General features: G+C 44.1%; 1 protein-coding gene across 1 annotated transcript in view; it reads right to left on the bottom strand.

Annotated features, from left to right (window-relative positions):
- Nucleotides 1-9276: 9276 nt before the first annotated feature.
- Nucleotides 9277-24687, bottom strand: part of CROT (carnitine O-octanoyltransferase) — a 66677-nt gene continuing 51266 nt past the window's right edge. The window contains exons 13-17 of the mRNA XM_068235510.1: nucleotides 24368-24491; nucleotides 21652-21730; nucleotides 18234-18327; nucleotides 15004-15123; nucleotides 9277-13539 (exon numbers count right to left, since the gene is read on the bottom strand). Coding sequence (XP_068091611.1) covers nucleotides 13419-13539; nucleotides 15004-15123; nucleotides 18234-18327; nucleotides 21652-21730; nucleotides 24368-24491 — 538 coding nt within the window. The 3' untranslated portion in view covers nucleotides 9277-13418. The remainder of the gene's footprint in view (nucleotides 13540-15003; nucleotides 15124-18233; nucleotides 18328-21651; nucleotides 21731-24367; nucleotides 24492-24687) is intronic.

Raw genomic sequence — 24687 nt, 5'->3', positions numbered from 1 at the left:
TGCTTCTAACAAAGGATTCCTTCCATTTCTGACTAGATTGTCAGACTTGTCTCAGGAAGCTGAAAGCTTTAGGGCCCTTTTTTACTATGTGAGTTGCTGTCAGTTGTTTTTTTTCTCCTTTTTTTCAAACTCAGCGTACATTTTGTACTGTACCCAACTAGAGCAAATGTGCTTCATTGAAGCCCTCTTATGTTGGGTTCATTTTGCATCATCGTTTGATAATTTATTGATTTATTTGATTGTTAGAAAAAAGGTCAAAAAACCCCAGCCTCTGCCTCTGAATCTTAATAAAAATGTCAATTTATGGCCGCCTAGTTTCATTCAGTCTCCCATACTTTAATCACTATACATTCATTTATATTTATCGTCCAGCGCTGCGTAATATGTTGGCGTTTTAGAAATACAATAAATAATAATAATAATTCATCCCTTAACCCCTCGTCCCCTATGCAGGCTGAGATAGCCAGAATACAGAGCCCAGGCCACGTGGGGCTCCACAACATGAGCTATACCAACCCGCATGGTCCATGGTATGGTGGAAGCCCTGGAAGAGAGGGGCGGCCAAACCTCCCCTTCTCCCCCAATCCATGGACAAGGGGCACTTCCCCACCTCAGGTGCCCAGGTGGAGGTGGGAGCCGCCGTGAGGTGGTTAAAGAAAAACTGTAATGAAAAAAAACCTCCCTGGGGGTACTCACCTTGGGTGGGGGAAGCCTCCAGATCCTATTGAGGCTTCCCCCGTCCTCCTCGGTCCCACGGCGGCAGAGATAAAGCTCCCTGAACAGCAGAGATGTAAATATTTACCTTCCCGGCTCCAGCGCAGGCGCAGTATCGGCTCTCTGCTCTGAGATAGGCGGAAATAGCCAATTGCTGTCGGGCTGCTCTACTGCGCAGGCGCAAGTCTCCTGTGCCTGTGCAGTAGAGCGGACCCGACGGAGATCGGCTTTTGCCGCCTATCTCCATGTGAAAAGCCGCAACAGCGCCCCCGCTGGAGCCAGGGAAGGTAACTAAATCAGCACTTATCAGGCTTGTCGGGGGAGGATTCCGGGACACTTGGGGGGAGCCAGCGCTGGATTGCCTGCAGCTACAGGGGAGGGAGAAGCCTCATTGGGACCCTGAGGCTTCCCCCTCCCGATGTGAGTACCCCCCAGGGGAGCTTTTTTTTTGTTACAGGTTCTCTTTAAGATCATTACCTTCCTTTCAACACATTCTGTCTCCCAATCACCATCCAAACAAGTTGGTTCTTGTACCCCACCATCCAACCATTCATCTAACCATACATATCTACACCTCACTCATCCTAACCGAATATCACGTATTTTCCATCCTCTCCTTTTCACCATCATGTATGTCCCTTGCTCCTTCCCATAACTCTCTACCCATCTGAACGTTTTTACTGCTGTCAGTTATGACTGAAAGGACAACTGATATGCAAGGTAATGTCCATGTTTCACTATGGCTCAAGTGGGCAATTTTACAAGTTCACGGACAGCTGACCCGGCAGCAGTTATGAGATAATCACCATTTTTAAAATGGAAGACAGAGAATTCCACTGATCACAGTAGACAAACAGGATGCAGGAGAGGAGAAAGAGATTGATGAGCAGACTATGCAGGAGTTAAGTATGAGGTCTGCACATTTATTTTTACTTTTTTTTTTAGCTCGGGTTTGCTTTAACCACTTAATGACAAGCTGACTTATAAAAACGTCCTGCTAGAGCCTCTTACTGGTTCCAGGACGTTTTTATAAGTCAGACAGTGCTGCTGCCGCTGTGCGCGTGCGTGCTCCCGCGCAAGCACGTGCATCCCCGTGCATGTGAAAATAGTGAGAAAAAAAAACACCAAAGAAAAAATACACCTTTATTTCCAAATACTATATTGTCACCATACTTTGTACTAGGGACATAATTTAAATGTTGTGACAACCAGAACAAATAGGCAGGTAAAATGTGTGGGTTTTATGCACAGTAGCAGTGTTTATATTAAAACTATAGGGGATGAAATTGGAGAAATAGTGTATTTTTTCATGTTTCCCTGGTTTTTCTCTTTAAAATGCATAGAAAATAAAGTAATTACTGAAAATAAATATCAACCCCAAAAAGTCCAATTGGTGGTGAAAAAAACAAGACATAGATCATTTCATTGTGATTAGTAGTGATTAAGCTATTGGCAAATGAAAGGGATGAGCACTGAAAGGTGAAAATCGCTCTTGTACGTTAGGGTAAAAACGCCTTTGGGGTGAAGTGGTTAAGAATCTTTTCAAATGAAAAAAAATTGCCAAGTCCCTTCCCACCACCTACCAACCCACCTGCTATGTTCAGGGATTTAATGAACTCAAATAAACAGAACACCAGAGTATTTTTTCGTAAAATGCTTTATTTTTTTAATAAATGAAAGTATTAGATTACCTACAAGGCCTACTTCTGAAAAAGCAGCATTGAAGATATTTAAGTGAGAATGAAAAAAAAAAACACACACATTCAGTTTTAAAAGTGTAAAATTCAGACAGTATTTAGCCCTGCTAATAGATCATCAAAAAAACAGATTCATATCTGACCCAAGTGAGTCCTATATTCTTACCATAGAGCAGTGAGACTTTTACAATGGCCAATACCCATACAATACAGTCCTAGGTGTTTAGCTTTGGGACAGTGACATCTAGTGGTCACTCAGAAGCACAACTCCACTTTGTGTCAGAAATGTGCTTTTAAAACTGCAACTGTGGCAGTATGATGCAATTTTATTTTTTTTTAAAAAGCTATATAACTGAAAATAAAAATGAGATTCTTTTCTTTGCTACTAATGTTCTATTCATTATCCGTACTACACATACAAATCATATCACAAGTTGTTTTTTATTTTCACTTCTGGTTTGATTTAAAGGGACTCCGAGCAGTAAATAAAAACAAAATCTGAACTTACCTGGGCCTTTCTCCAGCCCACCGTAGGACAGGAGGTCCCTCGGCGTCCTTCTGGCTCCTCTCCCAGGCCCTGCTCCGAAATGGCTCCCGGCAACACCGGGACCGAGTGTCGGGCTCCCTCTTCCGGAAAGATGACGTTAGTCGTCACCACGCCGGCCCCCTCACGTCATCACGGCGGCCAGCGTGACAGTACTGCGCATGCGTGGTTTAATCGCGCATGCGCAGTACTGTCACGCAGTGATGACGCGAGGCGGCTGGCGTGGTGACGACTTGACGTCATCTTTCCGGAAGAGGGAGCCCGACACTCGGTCCCGGTGTCGCCGGGAGCCATTTCTAAGCGGGGCCTAAGAGAGGAGCCAGAAGGACGCCGAGGGACCTCCTGACCTACGATGGGCTGGAGAAAGGCCCAGGTAAATTCAGATTTTTTTTTTATTTACTGGTCAGAGTCCCTTTAAAAAAAAAATGGACAGTTTTTTTAAGCATACAATAACCAATCAGATTCAGCCTTCCCTATACTGCACAAGAGTGAAAGGGAGGGAGTGATTGGTTAGGACAGGGTAAAATAATATCTGCCTTTAGGAAAAAGGTGCTTGTTCTATACTATGTAGGTAAAAAGTGCATCCCACTATCAGTGCGGTACCTGAATCTCTCCAGATATGTTATTTTTGGAGGAAAGCTGCAGTGGTAAAAGGCTCTATTTAATAGAAGTGCAAGCGGTTTCTAAATTATAAAAACAAAATAATAAATCACACAAACATTAATGACCAACGCCATTAGATCCAAGTGCATTCCGTTTTTGTATATTGTAATTTCAAGCATGATCTATGGCCACAACACTCTACAGTTCCACTTATAGAAAGAACAGTCTGATTCACCCAAAGTATAATGGCACTTGTGAAACTTAAAGGGAACCCGAGGTGGGAGGGATATGGAGGCTGCCATATTTGTTTTCCTTTTAAACAATGTACATTGTCTGTCAGTCCTCCAGATCCTCTGTCTCTTAATACTTTTAGCCATAGACCCTGAACAAGCATGCAGCAGATCAGGTACTCCAACTCAGTATTACTGGATTAGCCATATGCTTGTTCCAGGGTTTTGACTCAGACAATTCTTATGCCAGAGGATCAACAAGGCTTCCAGGCAACTGGCATTGTTTACAAAGAAATAAAAATGGCAGCCCTCCATATCTCTTACACCCTGGGTTCTCTTTAAAGACCACTATCTCAAAAAAAAAAAATACACACACATACAAGGTGTACATTTATCCCAGAGCAAAATGTACTATGAATTTATTTTTTCCTATGTTGCTGTCACTTACAGCAGGCATTAAATAATAATAATCCTAACATTTGTATAGCTATTTTCTCCTGTCGGACTCAAAGCGTATAAGAGCTGCAGTCACTGGGACGTGTACAAGAGGCCACCCTGCAGTATTAGGAAGTCTTGCCCAAGGTCTTCTTACTGAAAAGGTACTGACTCTAGCCAGGATTCCAACCCTGGTCTCCCATGTCAAAGGCAGATCCCTTAACCAGGATTTTGAAGTAGTCCATATCCTCATGAGGGATTTTCAGGGCTTTCTTGATTTCCAAAAGCATTTACTGAATACCTGTTGCTCAGTTCTACTACCAAAACTGTGTGCAAACAAATAGGGTGGACGGCAGGAATCTTTGGACAGAACCTTGCTCTTGTAAAGGAAGAAAGACTGAGAAAAACATTAGTCCAAACCCTGTCATATTTTTACTACCTACTGTAAGTGACAGCGACAAAGGAAAAAGGTCAGTTATAATGCATTGGACTCTGAAATTGGCTTCTAATTTGCATGTATGTACATGTTTTTTACAGTTTTTGCGATAGTGGTCCTTTTTATTTTTTTTTTACAGATATTTACATTGAGGTAAGCATGGAGGCTGCCATTGGTTGGGCACAATTTACGACCCAATAGTTGGAAAGAGGTTCACTTTATGTTACGGCAAGCGGAGAAATAGCAGTTTAAAAAAACACGTCGGTAACGGTGTTGCGTCCATTTTTCCCAGATGGAGATTCCTTTAACCAAAAATGCACAGCAAGGAAATTATATGACCTACTCACAAAAGAGGGAGGGGGTGTGTCCAAGCTCAAACTCCACCCACAGCCTCCATTCAAATAGAAGTGAGTTTCTTAGCCTGTATCTGACAAAGTGTGGTTGCTGCCACACAAAACAATACTTTGCCTTCCTTGTCCTAATAACGCCTTCAAAGTGTGGGCTTGCCATGAGTGACCTGGCTCGTTTTTTAGAGGCTACAGTCCTGACTTTTTGCAGAAGGAGAATCATAGGCCCTATTTATATATTGTCCATAGATATCTAATGCCTCTGTCAGACCATAACTGGCTTTCAGCAGATCTCTGTTCAACTCTGTGGTGAACTGATGCTGGGAATACACGGAGAGTTCTTTTCGGCAGATCGATTGCTCGATAGATAATTTCCGACAGGTCTGATCTGATTTCCATAGTTTTTCTGATCAATTTTCACATAGAAGTGAATGGAAATCGATCAAAAACGATCGGAAAATCAATCAGAGAATCGATCGGAAAGTAAAAACTCATTGTGTATTCCCAGCATAAGATTCTAAACAGAACTCAAGTATATGCAGTCTCACACAGAGATTATTATTATGCATTAAAGGGGCACTACAGCGAAAAACTACAATTTTAAATATGTGCAAACACTTACAAATAAGAAGTACATTTTTAAAAGTAAAATGAGTCATAAATGACTTTTCTCCTATGTTGCTATCACTTATAGTAGGTATCAGAAATCTGACAGAAGAGACCGGTTTTGGACTAGTCCATCTCTTCATAGGGGATTCTCAGCAAGGTTTTTATTCTTATAAAGATATTCCTGAAAAATGATTTAAACAATGATGCTGGCCAGCTTCCCTGCTCCCTACACAGTTTTTTGGCAGTTGGACAGAGCAACTGCCATTCACTAAGTGCTTTTGAAAATAAATATATCCGAGAATCCCCCCATGAAAAGATGGACTAGTCCAAAACCTGTCGCTTCTGTCAGATTTCTACTGCCTACTGTAAGAGACAGCAACATAGGAGAATAGTAATTTATGGCTCATTTTACTCTGGAAAAAAATGTACTTATTTGTATGTGTTTGCACATATTTTAAATCTTACAATTTTTCGCTGTAGTGCACCTTTAAGGCTCAGTTCACACTTGTTTAAAAACCGTATCCGTGGCTCGGTTTTTTGGCCTGGACCAAAACCGGAGCCATGGATACCAATGTTGAAAATAACAACACACTTCAAAAACTGCCGGATGTGCAACATTTTCACGGAGCCCGGAATTAATGGAGGGGGAAAGGCAATGCAAAAATGGATCTCCCTCTTCACAGGCTACTTTGCTACAAAAAGGGAGGGAGAACCAGAATGCCTACTGCCTGCTCCTCCCCTCAACGTCATCCCCCCCCCCCATATAGGTAGTATAATTGCCCCCAGGTAGCCTGGAGGGGGTAGCAGCCAGGAAGGGGGGCAGCAGGCAAAGCAGTGGGGAGTGAGGGTCGGACTTCCCCCTCCCTCACCTGGGTCCCGCCATCCCCGCTCCCTCTCCAGCTACTTGCGCTAATGTAAGCAGCAGCAAGTGGGGATAAAATTACCTAACTTCCTTCCTTAGCTCGCCACATGACTTCCTGCAATGCCGTCCACTGAAGTACAGAGGGCGGCACTGCAGGAAATCACGCGGCGAGCGGTGGAACGCAAGGAAGGAAGGTAATTGCTTCCCCGCTCTCTGCTGATAACATTAGCGCAAATAGCTGGAGGGGGTGTGGGGATAGGGGGGATCCAGGTGAGGGAGGGGGTCTAACCCCCCTCCCCGCTGATGTGCCCACTACCCTCCTTCCTGGCTGCTACCCCCTTTAGCTCGGCGCCCCACACGGGGGACACGTTTTTAAATATGCAAACGGACTGGAAACGTATTCTGCAAAAGGACAGCATTTTTTTAAATGGATCAGTTTGCGTTCCAATTTTTGAAAAACGGGTCTGTTCTAAGCGGATTGTGTTCTGCAACCGCACAAGTGTGGGCCGAGCCTTATACAGCACTGACATTATCTGGAGCAGTTTACAGAGTACATAGTCATGTCACTGGCTGTCCCTCACAGGAGCTCACACTCTAATCAGATAAACAGAAGTCTGCTGCCTGCCCAAGCTGCTGGATACCGGCAGGTACACAGGTCATGGAGATTCCTGCACATGTAACTAAGGCTTTAGATAGGTGGATGGTTTCATCTAAGTAAAGATGAGATTTAACAGAGCAAGGAAGGGTTTTTATCAGTCTCGATGCCTCTTTTTTTCCTCACAGAGATGTATAGAGCAGCCTGTAACTACTGGAGCAGATTTATCAAGATAGCAGCAAGGAAAACTGACGCAAAACTAGAGCAGTTGCCCAGATCACCCAATAAAGGCTGGATGAAACAAAGATTTTTATTAACTCCTTTAGTTACTGCAACAATCAGTGCTATATTTTTTTTGCAGTTTAAGTGCAGAAAGCATGACCAGGCTGTCATACCCCATACTAGAATATGTCGTCCCATTTGAGCATACATGTCAAACTCCGGCCCGTGGGCCAAATCTGGCCCTCAGAGCCATTAAATTTGGCCCTCAAGTGGTTTCCCCACTTTGCATTATATTTGGACCACTCTAGAGCACCAGGGAAGCTATATTGGAGGTGAAGTCCTAGATCACCAGGAAAACCATATGGGGGAAGTGGGGGGAAAGCACTAAACACTAGGGAACTGTATAGGGGAGGGAGGACCACTAGACACCGGGGAACTGTATAGGGGATAGGGGTTGGAGGGGGGCCATTAGACACAAGGGAACTTTATAAAGGGAGTAAGGTGCCCAGCAGACCTTAAGATTGGCCTGCGACTAGGTCCCAGTGTATGATTTTTGCCCACTTTGTATTTGAGTTTGACACCCCTGCATTTGAACATGGTGCATAGTGTAGGGGAGATACAGGCACTCTGTGATGACAGATCGTTTAAGAGAAACATCAACCAGGTTTAAACTTTTAAACTCATCCCAATACGTAGCCAATACCCCCTTTCCCACAAGGAATCTTTACCTTTTTTTTTTTAAAATAGATCATCTGGGGGGTCTGGATGGCTGATATTGTGGTGAAACCCCTCCCACTGTGTGATGTCATGGCCACTGCCCTATCAACCATTTAGCCCAGTGTTTCTCAAACCTGTCCTCGTGACTCCCCAACAGTGCATGTTTTGCAGGCAGCCTCACCTAGGCACAGGTGGGGTAATTAGTGTCTCAGCTAGGTGGATTCCATGTAGCCGAGACACTAATTACCCCACCTCCGCTTAGCTTGCCTACAAAACGTGCACCGTTGGGGAGTCACGAGGACAGGTTTGGGAAAGACTGATTTAGCCTATCACATTGTTAGTGGTTGTGTTTATAGATAATGGTAGTTGATGCTGTTTTTCCCGTCTGCCAGCAGTAAGGATGATGACCCACAGGCTCATGGATCAACCAACATGAACGAGTTACATAGTGAATATGAATCATTTCTTGATCGATCTTCTATTTTGTAACTTCTCACTTTGCAATGTATGGATTTCTTTATTTGTCCCCTACTATCATCTTTCAGTAAAGTCCCTCTTTAGGTGCAGATGACCAGCTAATGCAGTTACTGCACTAAACACTACAAAGAATCCTTGTATTTTTAAAACCGAAAGTCACCTAGACCTGTTTCAAGCAGAGGAAGCCCTTATCGTAATTAATAGCAAAATTTAAAAATACAGTTAAATATCCGTTCACACGGACGCTTGGCGGCGCCCTCTGGCCTTCCGTTCTGCTCTGTCATGTTCGGGGGCGGCGCCGGGCTTTCCTGCAGGTGATCGTCAGCGTCCGTCACGATTAGCAGTTTTTGTCCCCACAAGGGGACATGAAGACGTGGCTGTGAATCAACCCTGGACGCTGCATGTAGCGTCCAGGGTCGCCTGAAACGACAGGGAAAATCAAGACCGGAATGCCGCGTTTGTGCAATCGACGGTAACCGCACGATGTTAAACGCTCCCATTCACTTGAATGGGAATGTTTAGCGGTAAACGCCGCCAAGCGTCTGTGTGAACTGGCCCTTAAACAGCAGGCAACTAAATTACTGAGAGTGTGTGAAGGGGATATTTGGAATGTTGGTTGCTCTGGGCAACAGCACAACCTATCTTGATAAACCTGAGACAATTCCACAGCCACTCTCCCATGAGCCTCCAGGCCAGCCCTGAAGGATTCTGGGACCTGCTACTCATGTGGTAAAACAAAGAAATAACATTTAGTGCTCTTAAAAATAAAAACAGAAATACCCCACAAATTCTTGCTATGCCATTTACAATTTCACGACTCCTGTAAACTCTCAGGCCAGTCTTCTTTGACGTTAACCTCATGCTTGCTATGCAAGGTGCAAAGCTCAAGTAAGGTTTAAAAACAATTAAAATAAAAATTATATATCAACAATTACACTCAAATAAATGGCGGACACTGATTTACATGAAAAAGAATAAGACTGTTCAGTCTGGGTAAGCAAGTTTCCTGCTGAATTGCATTGATTCGGCTTTGAGTACACTGCATTACGTGATACAGAGGATATTGCATTTGGTTTGCAATGAGGGGGCTTCATGCTACAGACAGAGCCGGCTGCACTACATGGTGCAGGGGAATGCTAGGAGACAGACACACACATGTCCTCATGATACATACATATTCCCAACCCTCATCTAAATGGGTACACATTACCCATTTTTGTGAGGTAAAACACATTTTTGTGAGGTTACACAAATTTGTGAGGTAAAAAAGACAGATACTTACCTCGGTAGCGGGAAGCTTTTGGATCCTCCAGAGGCGTCCCAGTCTCCCTAGCCTCGCCATTCCAGCGCATGGACCCCAAAGCTTGGGAACGTGCTCCTGTACAAGAACGGGCGCGCCCGCACTGTGCAGGACTCCTCATGCCTGCGCAGAAGGCTCCAAGTTAGTGCGCAGGAGTCGACCTCTGTTGACAAGCCCTGTTGACATGCTAGTGGAGGTCTCAGCGATGAAAAGCCGAGAAGGAGGAAGATGGAGGGAGTCTCTGGATTATTTAGAGGCTTCACTGTACCTAGGTAAGTACCCATTTGGGGCACTTTTTTCACTACAGGTTCCCTTTATAAGTCTATTAGCAGAAATTGGCAACTGCTGCTTGGGCACAGACTACATTTCCCACAATGGCTATCATTCATAAAGCATTTCCGCATGCGGAAATGCTTAAAACAGCTGACTTTACCTAACAGTCAGCAAAGTCAGCATTCATAAAGGCTCTTTCCGCATGAAAAAATGACACTACAGAGCAGAGTGATAAATCACCGCCTTGTGCGGTGATTATCGGAACAAATGTAGCAAAATGTTCATTCATAAAGATCACCGTGAGGACGGGGAATACCGCCCCCTCTGATGTGGCGATAACAATGTTAAGTTAATGGAGACACAGACCTCCCAGGCAGCTGCAGCAGAGCGGAACACGGAGAAATGTATCAACTCGGCAGCTTCCTGTGTCTCCGCCTGCCTACCGCCAGCCTAGTTCGGGAAATCTCTGCACTGCTATCGCAACTGGATATATTTTTATGAATGTCCACCCAGAAGTCTAAAGTACCGGCAGCGGTGTTTTCCCGCATTGATTCCCCTTACCGACAGCTCCTTTATGAACGATAGCCTATGCCTAGAAAGTTTTGGCTCTTTGTTGCCACAAGTGCAAAACACATTCAGATATGAATTTACTTTCTGCAATAAAACCTATTTTACAAAACTTATTTTGTATTAAGCATAATAAATCACAGGAAAAAAAAATCCTTAAGGCCAGATAAAGCCTTAATACGAAGCCCGTGGCAGACAATAGAGTGCTTTCAGTAAAGGGGCACAATGGGAAACATTGATCACTACTGAACCTGAAAGGAACTGTGTGTCATTTTGATTTGCAGTACTTCATTTTGCAATAGAGTAGCATTTGATTCTAAGCCAGTCCTTACATTGACGGCAATCAGGAATGGACTTCAAACGCAGAATAACAGGCTGCATTTTAAAAAAAACGGAATTCAAACATAATATTAAACTCATTCAAAATCAAAGCTCTGCATTTCAGACACATCTAAAGTGCTTCAGAACAGATCAAACACACACATAAAAAATATTAACGTCCTTAAGACGTTTGCCAGACTTTCACAACCAGGGTTCCCTGAAACCCCAGGGTTCATTGAGGACACTGCCGGGGTTCACGCCATTTCCCTCCGGTGAGATTGGCCTCAGTTCGGCGGGTGAAAAAGGTATAAAAAGAAGGGCTAAACTGGGATCAGTAAAATAAAGAGCGCAGTAATAAAAAAAAACCAGTATAATAGTGAGGCAGTATAGTAAAGAGCCCCATTACAGGAGAGAACTATAATTGTGGGAACTATAATAAGAAACCCTAACACAGGCTACTGTAATAGGGAGAACGATAGAGGAGGAACATGGGATGGGTGCTAAACCAGGAGGCTGTTAAAGTTAATAAAGTTTTTAGCCACGCCTTCTTTCAAAGACCGCACCATGTGCAAAATAAATCCCCACTCCCAATACAGGAGTTCCCTGGGATCCCAAAATTATTAGACGGGTTCCTCCAGGGTAAAAAGGTTAAGTAAGACTGCGCTAGAACTTAAAGAGGAACTGTAACCCAGGATTGAACTGCATCCCAAACAGAAGCTGATACCCCTTTCCTACAAGAAATATTTTCTTTTTCTCGATTAGATCATCAGGGGGGGGGTCTGTGTGGCTGATATTGTGGTGAAACCCCTCCCACAGTGTGGTGTCATAGCCATGACAGTATCGTATCTGTGAACGTTGTTGCATTGTGGGAGGTAACCCGTTTCCAATTGGGCCCCCATGTTTGTCTGTGCCTGTGTAGTAGAGTGGACCGATTGGGCTCGGCTATTTCCGCTGGACCCCGAGTGGTAAGCCGATGGTGTGCCTGCGAGAGGCGTGTCAAGGGCTTGTTATGAGGCGTGGCTACCTCCGGAGTGCTCGCGCTGGCCTTCCACGTGCAAACCCTGGCACGCTGAGCGAAACTCCATACTGCTGGGATCCCTAGTTCCATTGTTAACAGCCAAGAGGCTTGACCGCTTCAGAGGATCATGACACGAGATATGTCTGCGTGATTCAAGAGACCCAGTGCACTGTAGGTCTGGCTAAGCGGACAGGAGTCCGCCATCTGAAAGTGCAAGTATATTAAAGCCACTAAGTGACAGTATACGCCATGCAGAGCCAGTTCTTTAGCAAACCAGTGTTACCATGAGGCAGATGACAACACGCAAATCCAAAGTCTGAACATCCTGGGCGGAACTCCGTACATAGTTACATCATGAGGATCCGTAATCTGTGCCAACAGTAGGCACTCGAGTTAGCAGAGCACAGCGTGCTGGGTGTTGTGGTGGTGGGATGAGGACCGTATAGACCAGTGTGGTGCAGAGCGTTTTCTGCATAGGCCAAGGCTGGGCGATCACGCTGCATGTATGCACAGGTCTGGTCCCCTACATTAAAATAGTGAGCGCTCCTGGCCAGGTAGTGATTTTAAGTGTCTGTTGTTTTAATGTGTTGTGATCTTTCATTATGCAGCTAAGGCGGTAATAAAATTTTGTATATGTGCATGAGACAGTAACAAGAATTTTTTGTAAATAGGGCTTGTTATGATTCTGAAGAGTTTGGGGGTCCCAGCAAAAGAAATGAGAGGACAAGGTAAGCCTCTTTAAGATTCAGAGCCTTCCCCCTGCCGAGATAGGCACCCCTTAGGGGCCCCTTTTTTTCATTACAGGTTTACTTTAACTTCTTACTTTGGGATGTATTGATTCCTTTTTCCCTCTGCTACTAATTTTTAATAAAGTTCCTCTTGAAACATATGCAGTTTTGTTCTTTTTAAACAGAACTGCAGCTGCATAACTTTCACTTTTGGTGTGGACATCTGGTTACATACTAGCAAGATGGCATAATGAATAAGCTGCCTGCTCCTCCCTAGCTCTTCCCTCTGTAAGCTCCTCAGGGGCGGGGATACAAATATTCTGGACATCTGATTGAAAAAAATACTAGCAAGAGAGCATGATGAATAAGCTGCTTGCTCCTCTCTAGCTCTTCCCCTGGCCACACCCTATAAGCTCTTCACGGGCGGGGATACAGGTATTTTGCTCAAAGCAGCATTTGCCATTTCAGGTGAGCTGTATCAACAGACAATGAACATTGGCTGTACAGCACACTCTTCATTACAAAACCTCTGCACCATCATGTAAGACACAATAATTGCTAAGCGATGAGTGCAGTGAGCCGGGCTCTGCCTGTCAGCTTGTAGCATCCCTAGTTATACAAGTATTGCTGAGTGAGTAAGTTTAAATCTGTTGCCAGGAACCTTGTGCATGGTTAGTGAACGGCAGACGATAACAGCTGGCTGCTCCTATTCTCTCTCCCTCATTACAGCTGAGCGTTCACCGTGAGCTGGATCATTTCCTGGAAGTTCTGGAAGACTGTCCGCAGCAGCTTATCAGAGTCTGTCGTTGGGCTGGACTTCCAGGCGGTGCAGCAAGCAACAAACCTGTGGAAACAAGGAGAAATCATTATAATGCATAACGGGAACTTTGCTGTATTTTACCACAGGCGGTATTTATGGCAAATTCTATATCTGCATTTAAAGGGGGTTTGGATGCTTTCCTTGCATCAAAGGACATCCACAGCTATAGTCACTAGGTCATTCCTGGCAGAGTTTTTTCTTTCGCCTCTTTTAAAAGCGTGGCTAAAGTCAACTTTAAGATACTAAATAGAGTAATACAGGAATGTGCCTTTATGGCAGACATGCCTCTCTAGCTGTTCCTTGTTTGCGGCCATTTCCGATCCCCCAAATCCACTGGTAAATACAAGGAGAGGTTGTCCTCCTCAGTTTGTCCCTCCTACTTCACCCTCTCTCTTCCCGCTGCCAGCCCTCCACATAAACGCTGACAAAAGTGAGGACCTGGGATTTGTGTTCATGTGGCTGCTGAATGAGACACCAGAGGAGAAAGAAGATCCCGGTTGGAATCTGCTGGGGTTAAGTATTGAGATTATATGTTTGTCTGCTGTCTTTTTCTTCAGTTCAGATTTTCTTTAAGGCTAACTGGTCTAACCAATTCAAGTTTAAAAAACATTTTTCATTTATATAAGGATTTAGAGCTTTATTTTGTTTGTCCTGTGTCCCCACGTGTGAGAACTTACACCACTTCCTGAGCAGACAGGAAGTAAGGGAAATCCTCCCAGGAGACAGAAACGGCAACAAATAAAACATGTTTTGTAGAGTGGGGCAGATTTAGAAACCCCTACTTTTTATAATAATTTTTATTCGTGGGGCTGGACTGTGGCGGACTGGCAGAATTCCCGGGCCGCTTAGCCGAGGATCCAACTGGCCTAGGAAGACGGTGAGGGACTAATCAGCCTGCAGGGGGCTGGAGGAAGCACCAGGTATGTATCATTTTTTTGCTTTTTTTAGGTGGTCTCAGGTACACTTTAAAATGGATAAAAGCAAAACAGGCATCACGCAGAGAGAGAGACAGCCTGATTCTAAGCAGTGTAAATGCCTAGGCTAGATGTACAATCATCTCTATAATATGCAGCTGGACTTGGTATCCCTGCACACTTGAAATTTCTTAAGGCGCCCATTAAAGGCACAATATTTTCCTCAGATGCGATCATTTGATCAGATGTGCAGGATCGTAAGTAACACGGAAGGTAATTATTGCTTGTTCCCATAAACTGGCTCATTTGGGAACTTTCTCTCTTCAGAAATGATTGTGAATGCCAACATTCCGATCAACAAAATTTTGTATTCCAAATAGACCATAGAATGGTTTCATGCAGATTTTTCCCACATCCTAGAGTGCTTCATGTTGATGCTTATGAACAAACAGTTACTGGCATTGTGCAGTCATGTGACAAGCGGTGCAGGGAGAGAAGAGGTCAACCTGACAGATGCAAGTAAAATTACACAGAAAGATATACAGTAATATATTGCTTACTAGTGCACACATACCTGTCATCACGTATTCTATAGAAGAAGCCGTATCCATCGTGTATCATTGGAACAACAGCTCCATGGACATTGGTGTAGCCCACCAGACTGGTGGAGAGGACAAAGTTCCCACCTCCTCCGCTGCAATAAAAATACACAGGATTCCATTAATATACAGAATGGTAGAAGTAATTCTCTGTATAGGCCAGCAGGGATGCATTCTAGTCACATCTGTGTAATTCAAATTTTTCCATCATGTAAGTTGAAAGGAACCTGAAGTGAGAAGTATATGGTGGCTGCCATATTTATTTCCTTTTAAAACAATACCAGCTGCCAGGCAGTCCTGCTGAACTCTTTGGCTGCAATAGTGACTGAATCACCCACCTGAAACCAGCATGCAGCTAATCATGTCATACAATCATATCAACTGATCGGCACGCTTGTTCAGGGTCTATGGCTAAAACTATTAAAGGCAGAGGATCAGCAGGACAGCCAGGCAATCTGAATTGTTTAAATAGAGGGGTTGGACAAAATAATGGAAACACCTTGAAAATCAACAAAATATATTTTAATATGGTGTAGGTCCACCTTTTGCAGCAATTACAGCCTCAATACTCCGAGGTATTGATTCATAGAAATTGTGAATTGTTTCCAAATTAATGTTAGCCTATTCTTCAGTTAAAACACCCTCCAGTTCTTTTAGAGACAATAGCAGCAGAAATCGACTTCTTACTTGAATCTCTAAAAACGACCATAATTGCACAATAATGTTGAGGTCTGGGGATTGTGGTGGCCAGATGAGATGCTCAACTTCATTAGAATGTTCCTTGTGCCATTCTTTAACAATTCTAGCTGTATGGATTGGGGCATTATCATCTTGAAAGATGACATTCCCCTCCGGAAACAGTTTTTGAACCATAGGATGAACTTGGTCGCCCAAAATTCCTAAATAGTCTCGGCTGTTAATTCTTCCATGAAGGGAAATCATTGGCCCAGCGGATTTCCAAGAAATAGCACCCCAGATCATCACAGAACCCCCGCCATGTTTTACGGTTGGAAGAAGGCAGTCTGAATGAAATGCTTCTTTCGGCTGTCTCCAAACGTACACTCGGCCGGAAGTCGGAAATAAGGTAAACGATGATTCGTCAGGAAAAAAAATCCAATTTTTCCACTGCTCGAGGGACCAACTCTGGTGGTTTCTACACCTCTCTGAACGCTTTGAAATATTTGTCTTTGAGAGCAGAGATTTTCTAATTGCAGTTCTTCTGTGGAATCCAGATTTGTGCAGCTCCCGACGAACAGTTTTTTTGGACACTGGGTTCTGTAGGGGTTCATTCAGCTCTGCAGTGATTTTAGGAGCCGTGGTCTTTTCTAACAATTTGATTTCTAATTCTAATTCTAGTCTCTCTCAGACAACTTTGACTTTCGGCCACAACTGTGCTTTGCTGAGGACGTTTTTCCTTCTCTTTCAAAGGCAGTCATTACTTTTGAGACAGCACTTCTTGAAATGGCAAGCATTCGGGCAGTTTCTGTTACAGTAGCGCCTGCCATACGAGCACCAACAATTTGGCCTCTTTGAAAGTCTGAGAGATTTGCCATTTTTATAAATTACAACCAACTTTTGTTTACATATCTGTAAAAAACAATCATTTTAATTAAACATATCAAATAACAAAATTAATAAACAAAAAAGTAGCCTATGTCAAGATTTGATTGCTTAAAACATGTTTAAAGATTATGATGCCAAAAGGTTAGGGGTTTCCATTATTTTGTCCAACCCCTGTACATATGTCAGCCGCCATATCACACTCACTTCAGATGTGCTTTACATAAAGTCCCATTAAAATCAATAGAAGCTGAATTGTGTTCCACATGTTTAATTCTGACTTTGTGTATACCTGATAGAAATAAAATGTTAGCGCCTGCAGATTTGTTTGTCAACCTAGGACCCTCAGGAGATGGCCAGTAACTGAATATTCCTAGCCACTTCAAAGCAGATCCTAGATGATAAACTAACTATAGCAAATAACTTGTCTATATATCTTAGCTAAAGTTTAGATGGTTTATACAGTAAATCTAGCTGCAAACAGCTTCAACAGTATATGATTATTTCTTCCTGTGATACGAGGGCAGCCATGTTCTGTTTGTCATCATTACACAGGCAAGCTGCTGTCCATCTCCACCCCTCAGCCTCTGAAAACTCCACTCCCCTCACATACTCTCCTCTCCACCCCCTTGCCTATGAAATCTCATGCATGCTTCTGCAAAAGCCTCCTCCTCCCCAGACTTAGCTCCCATGAGCACATGCAACATGGGACTCAGAATGCCTAGGCACTGGGGGTGTGGATACATTTATTTACAGGCAATTAGGTAATAAATAAAATTACAAAAAAAAAAAGCATTAGGGGGAGAATGCCCAATAAACTATATGCAAGGGGCAGAAAAATGAAGGCAGAAAAGAGTTTGTCTCGGATCCACTTTAAAGCACATCTGAAGTGAGAGGGATATGGAAGCTGCCATATTTATTTCCTTTTAAACAATAAAGTTGCCTGGCAGCCTTGCTGATCTATTTGGCGGAAGTAGTGTCCAAATCACACACCTGAAACCAGCATGCAGCTAATTCAGTCTGACTTCAGTCAGAAACATCTGATCTGCCTGCTTGTTCAGGGTCTATGGCTAATGGTACTAGAAGTAACCCAGCAATTTGCATTGTTTAAAAAGAAAGAAATATGTCAGCCAGGGCTGGTACACACCAGAGCGGTTCTGAAACGTTTTTTTAAAACGTTTGCAGGGGGAAAACCGCTTGGCTAATGAAAGTGAATGGGATAGTGCACACCAGAGCGGCTCGTTTTTTTCCACAAACGCAAACTCGGGGGCTGCTGCAGTTTTTAGATTTCTGAGGCGTTTCTGCCACAATGTAAATTATAGGAAAGTGGAAAACCGCTCTGAAAAATGCCAGATCAGAGCGGTTTTCCAGGCGTTTTTGTTACAGTAGTGGTTCAGTAACAGCTTTACTGTAACAATATTTGTAATCTGCTGCACAAAAACGCTCCAAAAAACGCTAGGCATGTTTAGAAAACGCCTCTGAACATGCCTAGAATCGCTCTGAAATGTGCTTCAAAAACCTCTAGCGTTTTGCAGATCTGCTAGAGGTTTTTGGTGTGCACTGGGCCTCATTCAGGGTATCAGCCTCTAATCAGCCCACCCTTGTTTTCCCTAAACAAGAAAAGTGAAGGCAGCAGGATTATCACCTTTTAGTGAAAGCCGGGTCAGTAAAGAGTTCTGGCACTGCAAGCCCATCTTCCTTCGCAATGAGGAGAAGACCCAGGAGGTGGCGGTCAAATCCTGTTAAAATGGCAAAGGTTAGATTTTACCAAAAATATATTTAGGACCTCCAGCAAGTAGAGGGCAGCACACATCTGGACAAGGAAAAGAAGAAGCAACATATTTAGTTGTATTCAGCATCCTGAAGCTGAGTGAGGCTGCTGATGGGACAGCAGAGAGACAAGGGAGGTGGAAGGAGAGGCTACAGGGAATATGTTATCTGCATATAAAGATGTCCCAGGATACAGGGATTTTTTGAGGGCCCGATAATAAGATAAAGTACATGGCTAAACATATATCACAAATAGTTCTGATTGCTTGAAGTGGGCCTGAACTCTTGGACAGGACAGAAGGAAAACAGAGAAATTCTCCCTGTGTGTATTCAGAGCGTTTATCCTAATTCCCATACATCTGTGACTAATCACCACTGTAAATTGATCTCTCAGCTGTGTTAGCTGGCTGCCTCGGCAGAGCAGCTAATTTGTACATATAGGATGTTATCCCTAGGTTTGCGTCCATGAAAGCAGGAGGTAGACACACTGCAGATTTATTGCAGGGTTTGTATCAGCTGTAACAAAGAAATGGCTTTCTTTAAACATTATTATGCTGTTGCTTAACTTTTAGAGCAGAGAAGAAGTTCTGAGTTCAGGTCCGCTTTAAAGGTGCTTATTAAGAGAGATTTTTAGCATGCAAGTGCTTTTTTTAATTTTTAGTAAACAATCTTATTTTTGGTAAAATCATTCAGATCAAAAGAAAAAGATCGTATTTATCTATCCACAGGATTAAAGAATCCAACTTGCTGCCAAATGGATGCGTTTTTTGCATCAAAAACAGGAAAATTTGCATTCGCCTGCGGGACCATTGACTTTGATTACATGCGAATCACATGCGGAACATTGCATAGTGTGAAAATCTGCAGCAAGCAGTCCTTTTTTTGGCATTAGAATAGGTTACAAAAATTGCATTTGATGAAAATTATTCCATTGAAATCGCATTGGTGTCAGTACAATGCGAATTCGCACTCAGTGGAAACGGGCCCTTATTGTACATTGAAACTTTCCAAAACGAATAAAACCAGGCCCACATGTGCTGTTAGCAATATTGGTGCTTAGAAAGGACACTATCGCCCCCTAGTGTAATCTTAAGTCACTTCCGCAAGACTTGTGCCGAAGGCCTGGCTGCAAGTAAAACTGGGCAAGTGAGATGGTATCTGCACGGTTTTTCAGGCTCTGAGCCTTAGGGCTGGTTCAGACGGACGGTTCTGCGACGGCAAATGTCTGATGCAACTCTTGTCGCTTAAAGAACTGGTGTAATAAAAAAATACCCCTCTGGGGGATGCCTCTGGACCTTAACAGGGCTTTCCCCCTCCGGAGTCCCTCTGTTAGCCTGCCCGGTTCCCACGAAGTGCGGATATGTAAATATTTACCTCTCCGCGATCCTGCGCAGTAGCGGCTTTTCATTCGGGGTTAAGGCGGAAATAGCTGAACCCGTTCGATATGCTCTACTGCTCAGACTCGAGTCCTTTTGTGCCTGCGCAGTAGAGCGGATACGATCAGGCTCGGCTATTTCTGCCTAGCCTGAAGGAAGAGCCGCTACTGCGCCTGCGCTGGATCCCGGCAAGGTAAATATATCAAGCCTTGTCAGGCTTGTCGGGGGAGGATTTAAGGGAGCCAGCGCTGGATTGCCTGCAGCTACAGGGATGGGGGAAGCCTCATTGGGACCCTGAGGCTTCCCCCTCCCGAGGCAAGTACCCCCCAGGGCAGCTTTTTGTTTTATACAGGTTCTCTTTAACACTGTCCATTCAGATGAATGAACAGCCACCAGTACTATTGCTTACCGCCGTTTACACAACCGCCGTTTTTGTATCTCGATTTTCACCATTGTCTACCGAGAGCTTAGCCAATCCTGATCGTTTACTGCCATGCTTCCCACCTCCCCCTGCAGGGATGAAAGCCGCAGTACGCCGGGAAGACATGCTTTTCTGCAAGCTTGCAGCAGAAAATCATTTGGGATGAGACGCTGTCCTGCTGCCGGTGGCTGGTTCAGACGTGTGTCTGAAACCGCCCTTACCATGGAGTAATGCAAAGTACATTATTGCCTACAGAAAAGCTAAGTGTAATATGCACTGGCACTTGAGTAAGAATGCAAGACCCACCATGCATCGCTTCATGGACCAAGGGTGGAGCTCAAAAACTTTTTGCTGAAAAACAAGTACTTTCCTAAGAAAAAGAAAGCTTCTGGATGCCCCAGAGGCTTCCTCCGCTGTCCTCCGGACCCCTGCTGCTCCCCGGGACCCTCCTTGTGTCTGAAGAGCCGCACTCGTATCTGAAGAGGAGCCCGGCCCAGATGTTTGTTACACTGCAGGCGTTTTTAGTTTTTTTCGGGCGCGTGCGGGTTTTAAAAACGCCCCCCGACCACATGGCCAATGAATGTCTATGAGAAGGTTCATATCAGCGCGGGTCGTGCGCTGTCTGTTCAGTAAAGCGGTGCGTGTACCATTTTTGAGGAGGTTCTGCCTCAATGGAAAGTATAGGAGAAAACACAAAACACTCACCAAATCGCTTTGTGCAGTGATTGCGTTCGCGTTTTTAAGAATGAATACATTGTATTTATTCTTTTCCGGGTCAAAGAGTTCACTTCCTGACTTGTGTCAGGGAGTGAATTACAAAATCGCTTTGAAAAAATGCTTAGAAAACTGCTAAGCACAAAAATGAAGCACCAACCCGAGTACCAGGAATCGGGAAAAAAAAAGACGCCTCAAATAAAAACCAACGCGGACGGACCCGCGAATGGAACGCAATGTGAACAAGGCCTCAGAATTTTTTTTCCTGGTTTTCTCCTCTAAACCTAGGAATCTCTTTTGGTCAGGTGTGTCTATTGGAGTGTAAGATACAGCAAATTATTCCTTTATATCCTTGTAAGCCAAACTCATATGCAGATCATGAAGCAGTGAAACCCTAAAGCCCCATCTACACGATACGATTCTTTGTGCAATTCGATTACAATTCTATTTACGATCTGATTAAATCCGACATGTCCCATCAGGATTCAATTCGATTTGCCATTGTTTTGCAATGACAAATCGAATCGAATTGAATCCCGATCGGACTTGTCAGATTTAATCGGATCGTAACTAGAATCGTAATGGAATCGTACAAAAAATTGTATTGTGTAGATTGGGCTTTATGTGATGGTGCTCTCGGTAACCAGAAATATTACTAACACACACACACACACACAGACACACACACACACACACACACACACACACACTTGGTTTAGTAGCTTCAAGGAGAGAGAAACGTCAAAGCCAAGACAGGTACACTTTAAAATGCTGATGCAAACCTTTCCCTTGCTGGCATTCCTTCATCAGCTTGTTATGTTTCTCAAATGCGCTGTGCATTAACTTCTGCCTCTGAGGAGCCTATGGGGACAAAAAAAAGTGAAAAGTTCTGCACAGTATAATCTGCACTCCCAATGGCCACATAGCCGAATCCTTCTCATGCTGCTACATTCATCTAGGAAGTCGCTCATAGGTGTTTCAAGCCTGTGCGTGCAGCTGCAGAAGACACTGTACTATAGACCTGACGAAGCGGGCAGGTCCTGCGAAACGTGTCATCCTTTCTGGTGTCAATCACATTAAAGACTACCTAGAGTGAAAATAGACGGAACCTGTAATAACGGGCTCTCTGTCTGCATGATGGAGGATTGGGGAGGTTGGGGGGCAAAATACTAACCTGTCCTGACGTCATCTATCCAGGCAGGTGACCGCTCCGCCTCCCTGTCAGAATGGGCCCTGGCATTTTTTTTTTCAAATCTCAGCCAAGGCCCTGTGCACGTCCCAGTGTGGTTGCAACCCACCCCCAGCTCAGAAGCCGCATCCTGTTTGGTGGCTGCCAAGCCGGGGGCAGGCCGCGGCCATGCAGGCTGAAGGTTTCCGAAGGCCTTTCAGCAGTTTTTGGAAACATGGCCAGTTGGCCACTACAATGCAGAGGAGGCAGGCGGAGCGTCTCTCTGCCTGAAGACTTCAGGACAGGTACATGTTTCAGCCAGCGAACAACCCCCCCTCCCCCATCCGATTTCATGGAGACAGAGCCTGTCATTACAGACTCTGTGTATTCCACTGGAGGTACTCTTTAACCACTTAGCAACCTCTGCCACGCTTATCTACGTCCCTTTAAAATTCACATTTAAAAGTCACAGGGGCGTAGATAGGCAACTCCTGTTTATTTTCCTGCTGTGCGCGATCGCGTGCACGCGGATGCGCGTACGCGTCGGGCACCCGCTGGTCCGTGATTGGCTGATGTGAACATGTGTTCACAAAGCCAAAGTGCTTGCAAGTTTGAATGAGCACTGCCAAAGCTAATGACAGTGCTCATTCATTCAGAATGTGTGTAAACATTGTATCAGTCACTATGCTGTTACAGTTACTGAGATCACTCGTGAGAGGATCTCAGATAACTAACACAGCATTAGTGAGTGATCAGCATCAGTGAGGTTTTTTTTTTTTTAAATAAATTATACCCCCATTAAGCCCATTAACCCTTGCCTCCCTGAAATGTTAAAATTGCTGTGGGTGTTAGGTGAAAACCCCTGTGGTGGAGAAGTGGTTAAAATCAATTTCCATACCTTCATTCGGAGGTAAGACTGTTTCATTATCCACTCAGAATTGATTGCCTACAACCTTTGGGTTTCCTCCTCTCAATTTGTGTAGTTCTTCCCTCCCCCAGCGATGTCCCCTGTGATATTTATATAAGAGGATTTCCTATCCACATGGCGACAGTATCCTCCCCTTGTCCGGTATGGTGGTTACCTATCAGCAACCCAGTTATGTACACAGTATTTGTCTCATTTGAAAATACTACACTACGTGGTGTTCTATGTTCCTTTTTTCCCTCCCAGTCCATGACGCTCCTCACCCAAATTTCATACACTGGCTACCCTTCAATATGGGCAGTAGGGATGATCAATGAGATGCAAATTGTTCCGACATTACGCAAATTGTTATGCAAATGTATGCAGAGTGGTGCCTGGCTCTTCTACTGACCACATATGCTATTTCTCCGTTATTATTGCCTGATGAAGCGGGATCAAACCTGCGAAACGCGTTGCATATTTGGAGTTCATAAAAAAAATATATTGACTGTCTTTACTACAGTCGTTGTGTGTCTACTTGGAGGAGGTAAGTCCACCACTACCTCCTTTATTTACCATTTAGCTTCCTTATCCTTTTGGCGTTTCTGTTCTCCTGCATAATCTCTGTTTATAAGGTTAACAGCTTATTAGCCTATCTTTTATGCACTGGGTGCCTCCAACCCTGTGTTAAGTGTCTTGTTATACCTCTTTTAGAGGTGATAAGTGTTTTAGTTGTCCTAAAGAACTTCTGGACTGCGACCACCCAGTTCCTGTCACAGACCTGGAAAACCAAGCGGGGGCAGTTAATTTCCCGCCTGCTCCGACGGTGGTTGCAAGGATTTGCAACCAGTCTTTGTGAGTATATACATCCTGAGCAATTTGCTTTTCTGAATTTTACACAATTCTGCACCATTGGGCTCCTGGTCTCCTTTTGTCTTTTAGATGAACCTGGGGTTGTTACAATCACAGGCACCAGCCACATAAGCTATCTCCACTACAGAAAGTGCATTGTCTCAGCATGAGAAATATATAGGCCAATCAGAGAGGAACAGAGGTGTGGGAGGGGAAAACAGGAGGGAAAGAGGCTTCAGCCAATCAGGCTGCATTAGTTAAGTCTGAGGGGGAAATAGAGAACCAAAAAAGGACAACCCAACATGCCCTGCAACTTCCTTTTTGCGTACCAAATTTTGTGTGTACCAAATAAGAGTCAGGTAAACCAGGGAATGTTCATTTATCAACAAGTAATAGTGATTTTAACTTTTGGATTGCCTGGTTAGCATCCTTATTACTGGTTTACCAGATAAAAATAAATTGATTTTTGATTTTATGCCCGACAGTTACACTTTGGAAAAAAAAAAAGTCTGTCGCTGTAAATTAGGTCACTGCTAAATTAATCTGATAGTGAACAGTGGGCAGGCTGACGTACGGTGGAGGAGGGGTCCAGCATGGCACGGCACCAGGTGACGGCTTCCATCGTGCAAGGCCTCATGGTCTCTGTGCGTCCGTGATAGAAAGTCCTAGTGGTGGCCGTCTCATAACAACTTCCGGGGCTGAGAAAGACAAGGCAGGATACAGTTACTTTAATGTTCTGCTGCTGTATGTGCCAACATTCACCCATGCTCGCTGGCGTCAGAAATACAGCACTATTGATTATTTTGTAAGATTTTCAGGTTATGATTTTTTTTCCAGTATTTTCAAGATGGCATACTAACCTTCTAGAAATACTGTATTACAGTATAATCCCTT

This window comes from Hyperolius riggenbachi, chromosome 5 (genome assembly GCF_040937935.1).
Source record: "Hyperolius riggenbachi isolate aHypRig1 chromosome 5, aHypRig1.pri, whole genome shotgun sequence".
Classification (NCBI taxonomy): Eukaryota; Metazoa; Chordata; class Amphibia; order Anura; family Hyperoliidae; genus Hyperolius; species Hyperolius riggenbachi.
This window is presented reverse-complemented; position numbering and strand designations above follow the sequence as displayed.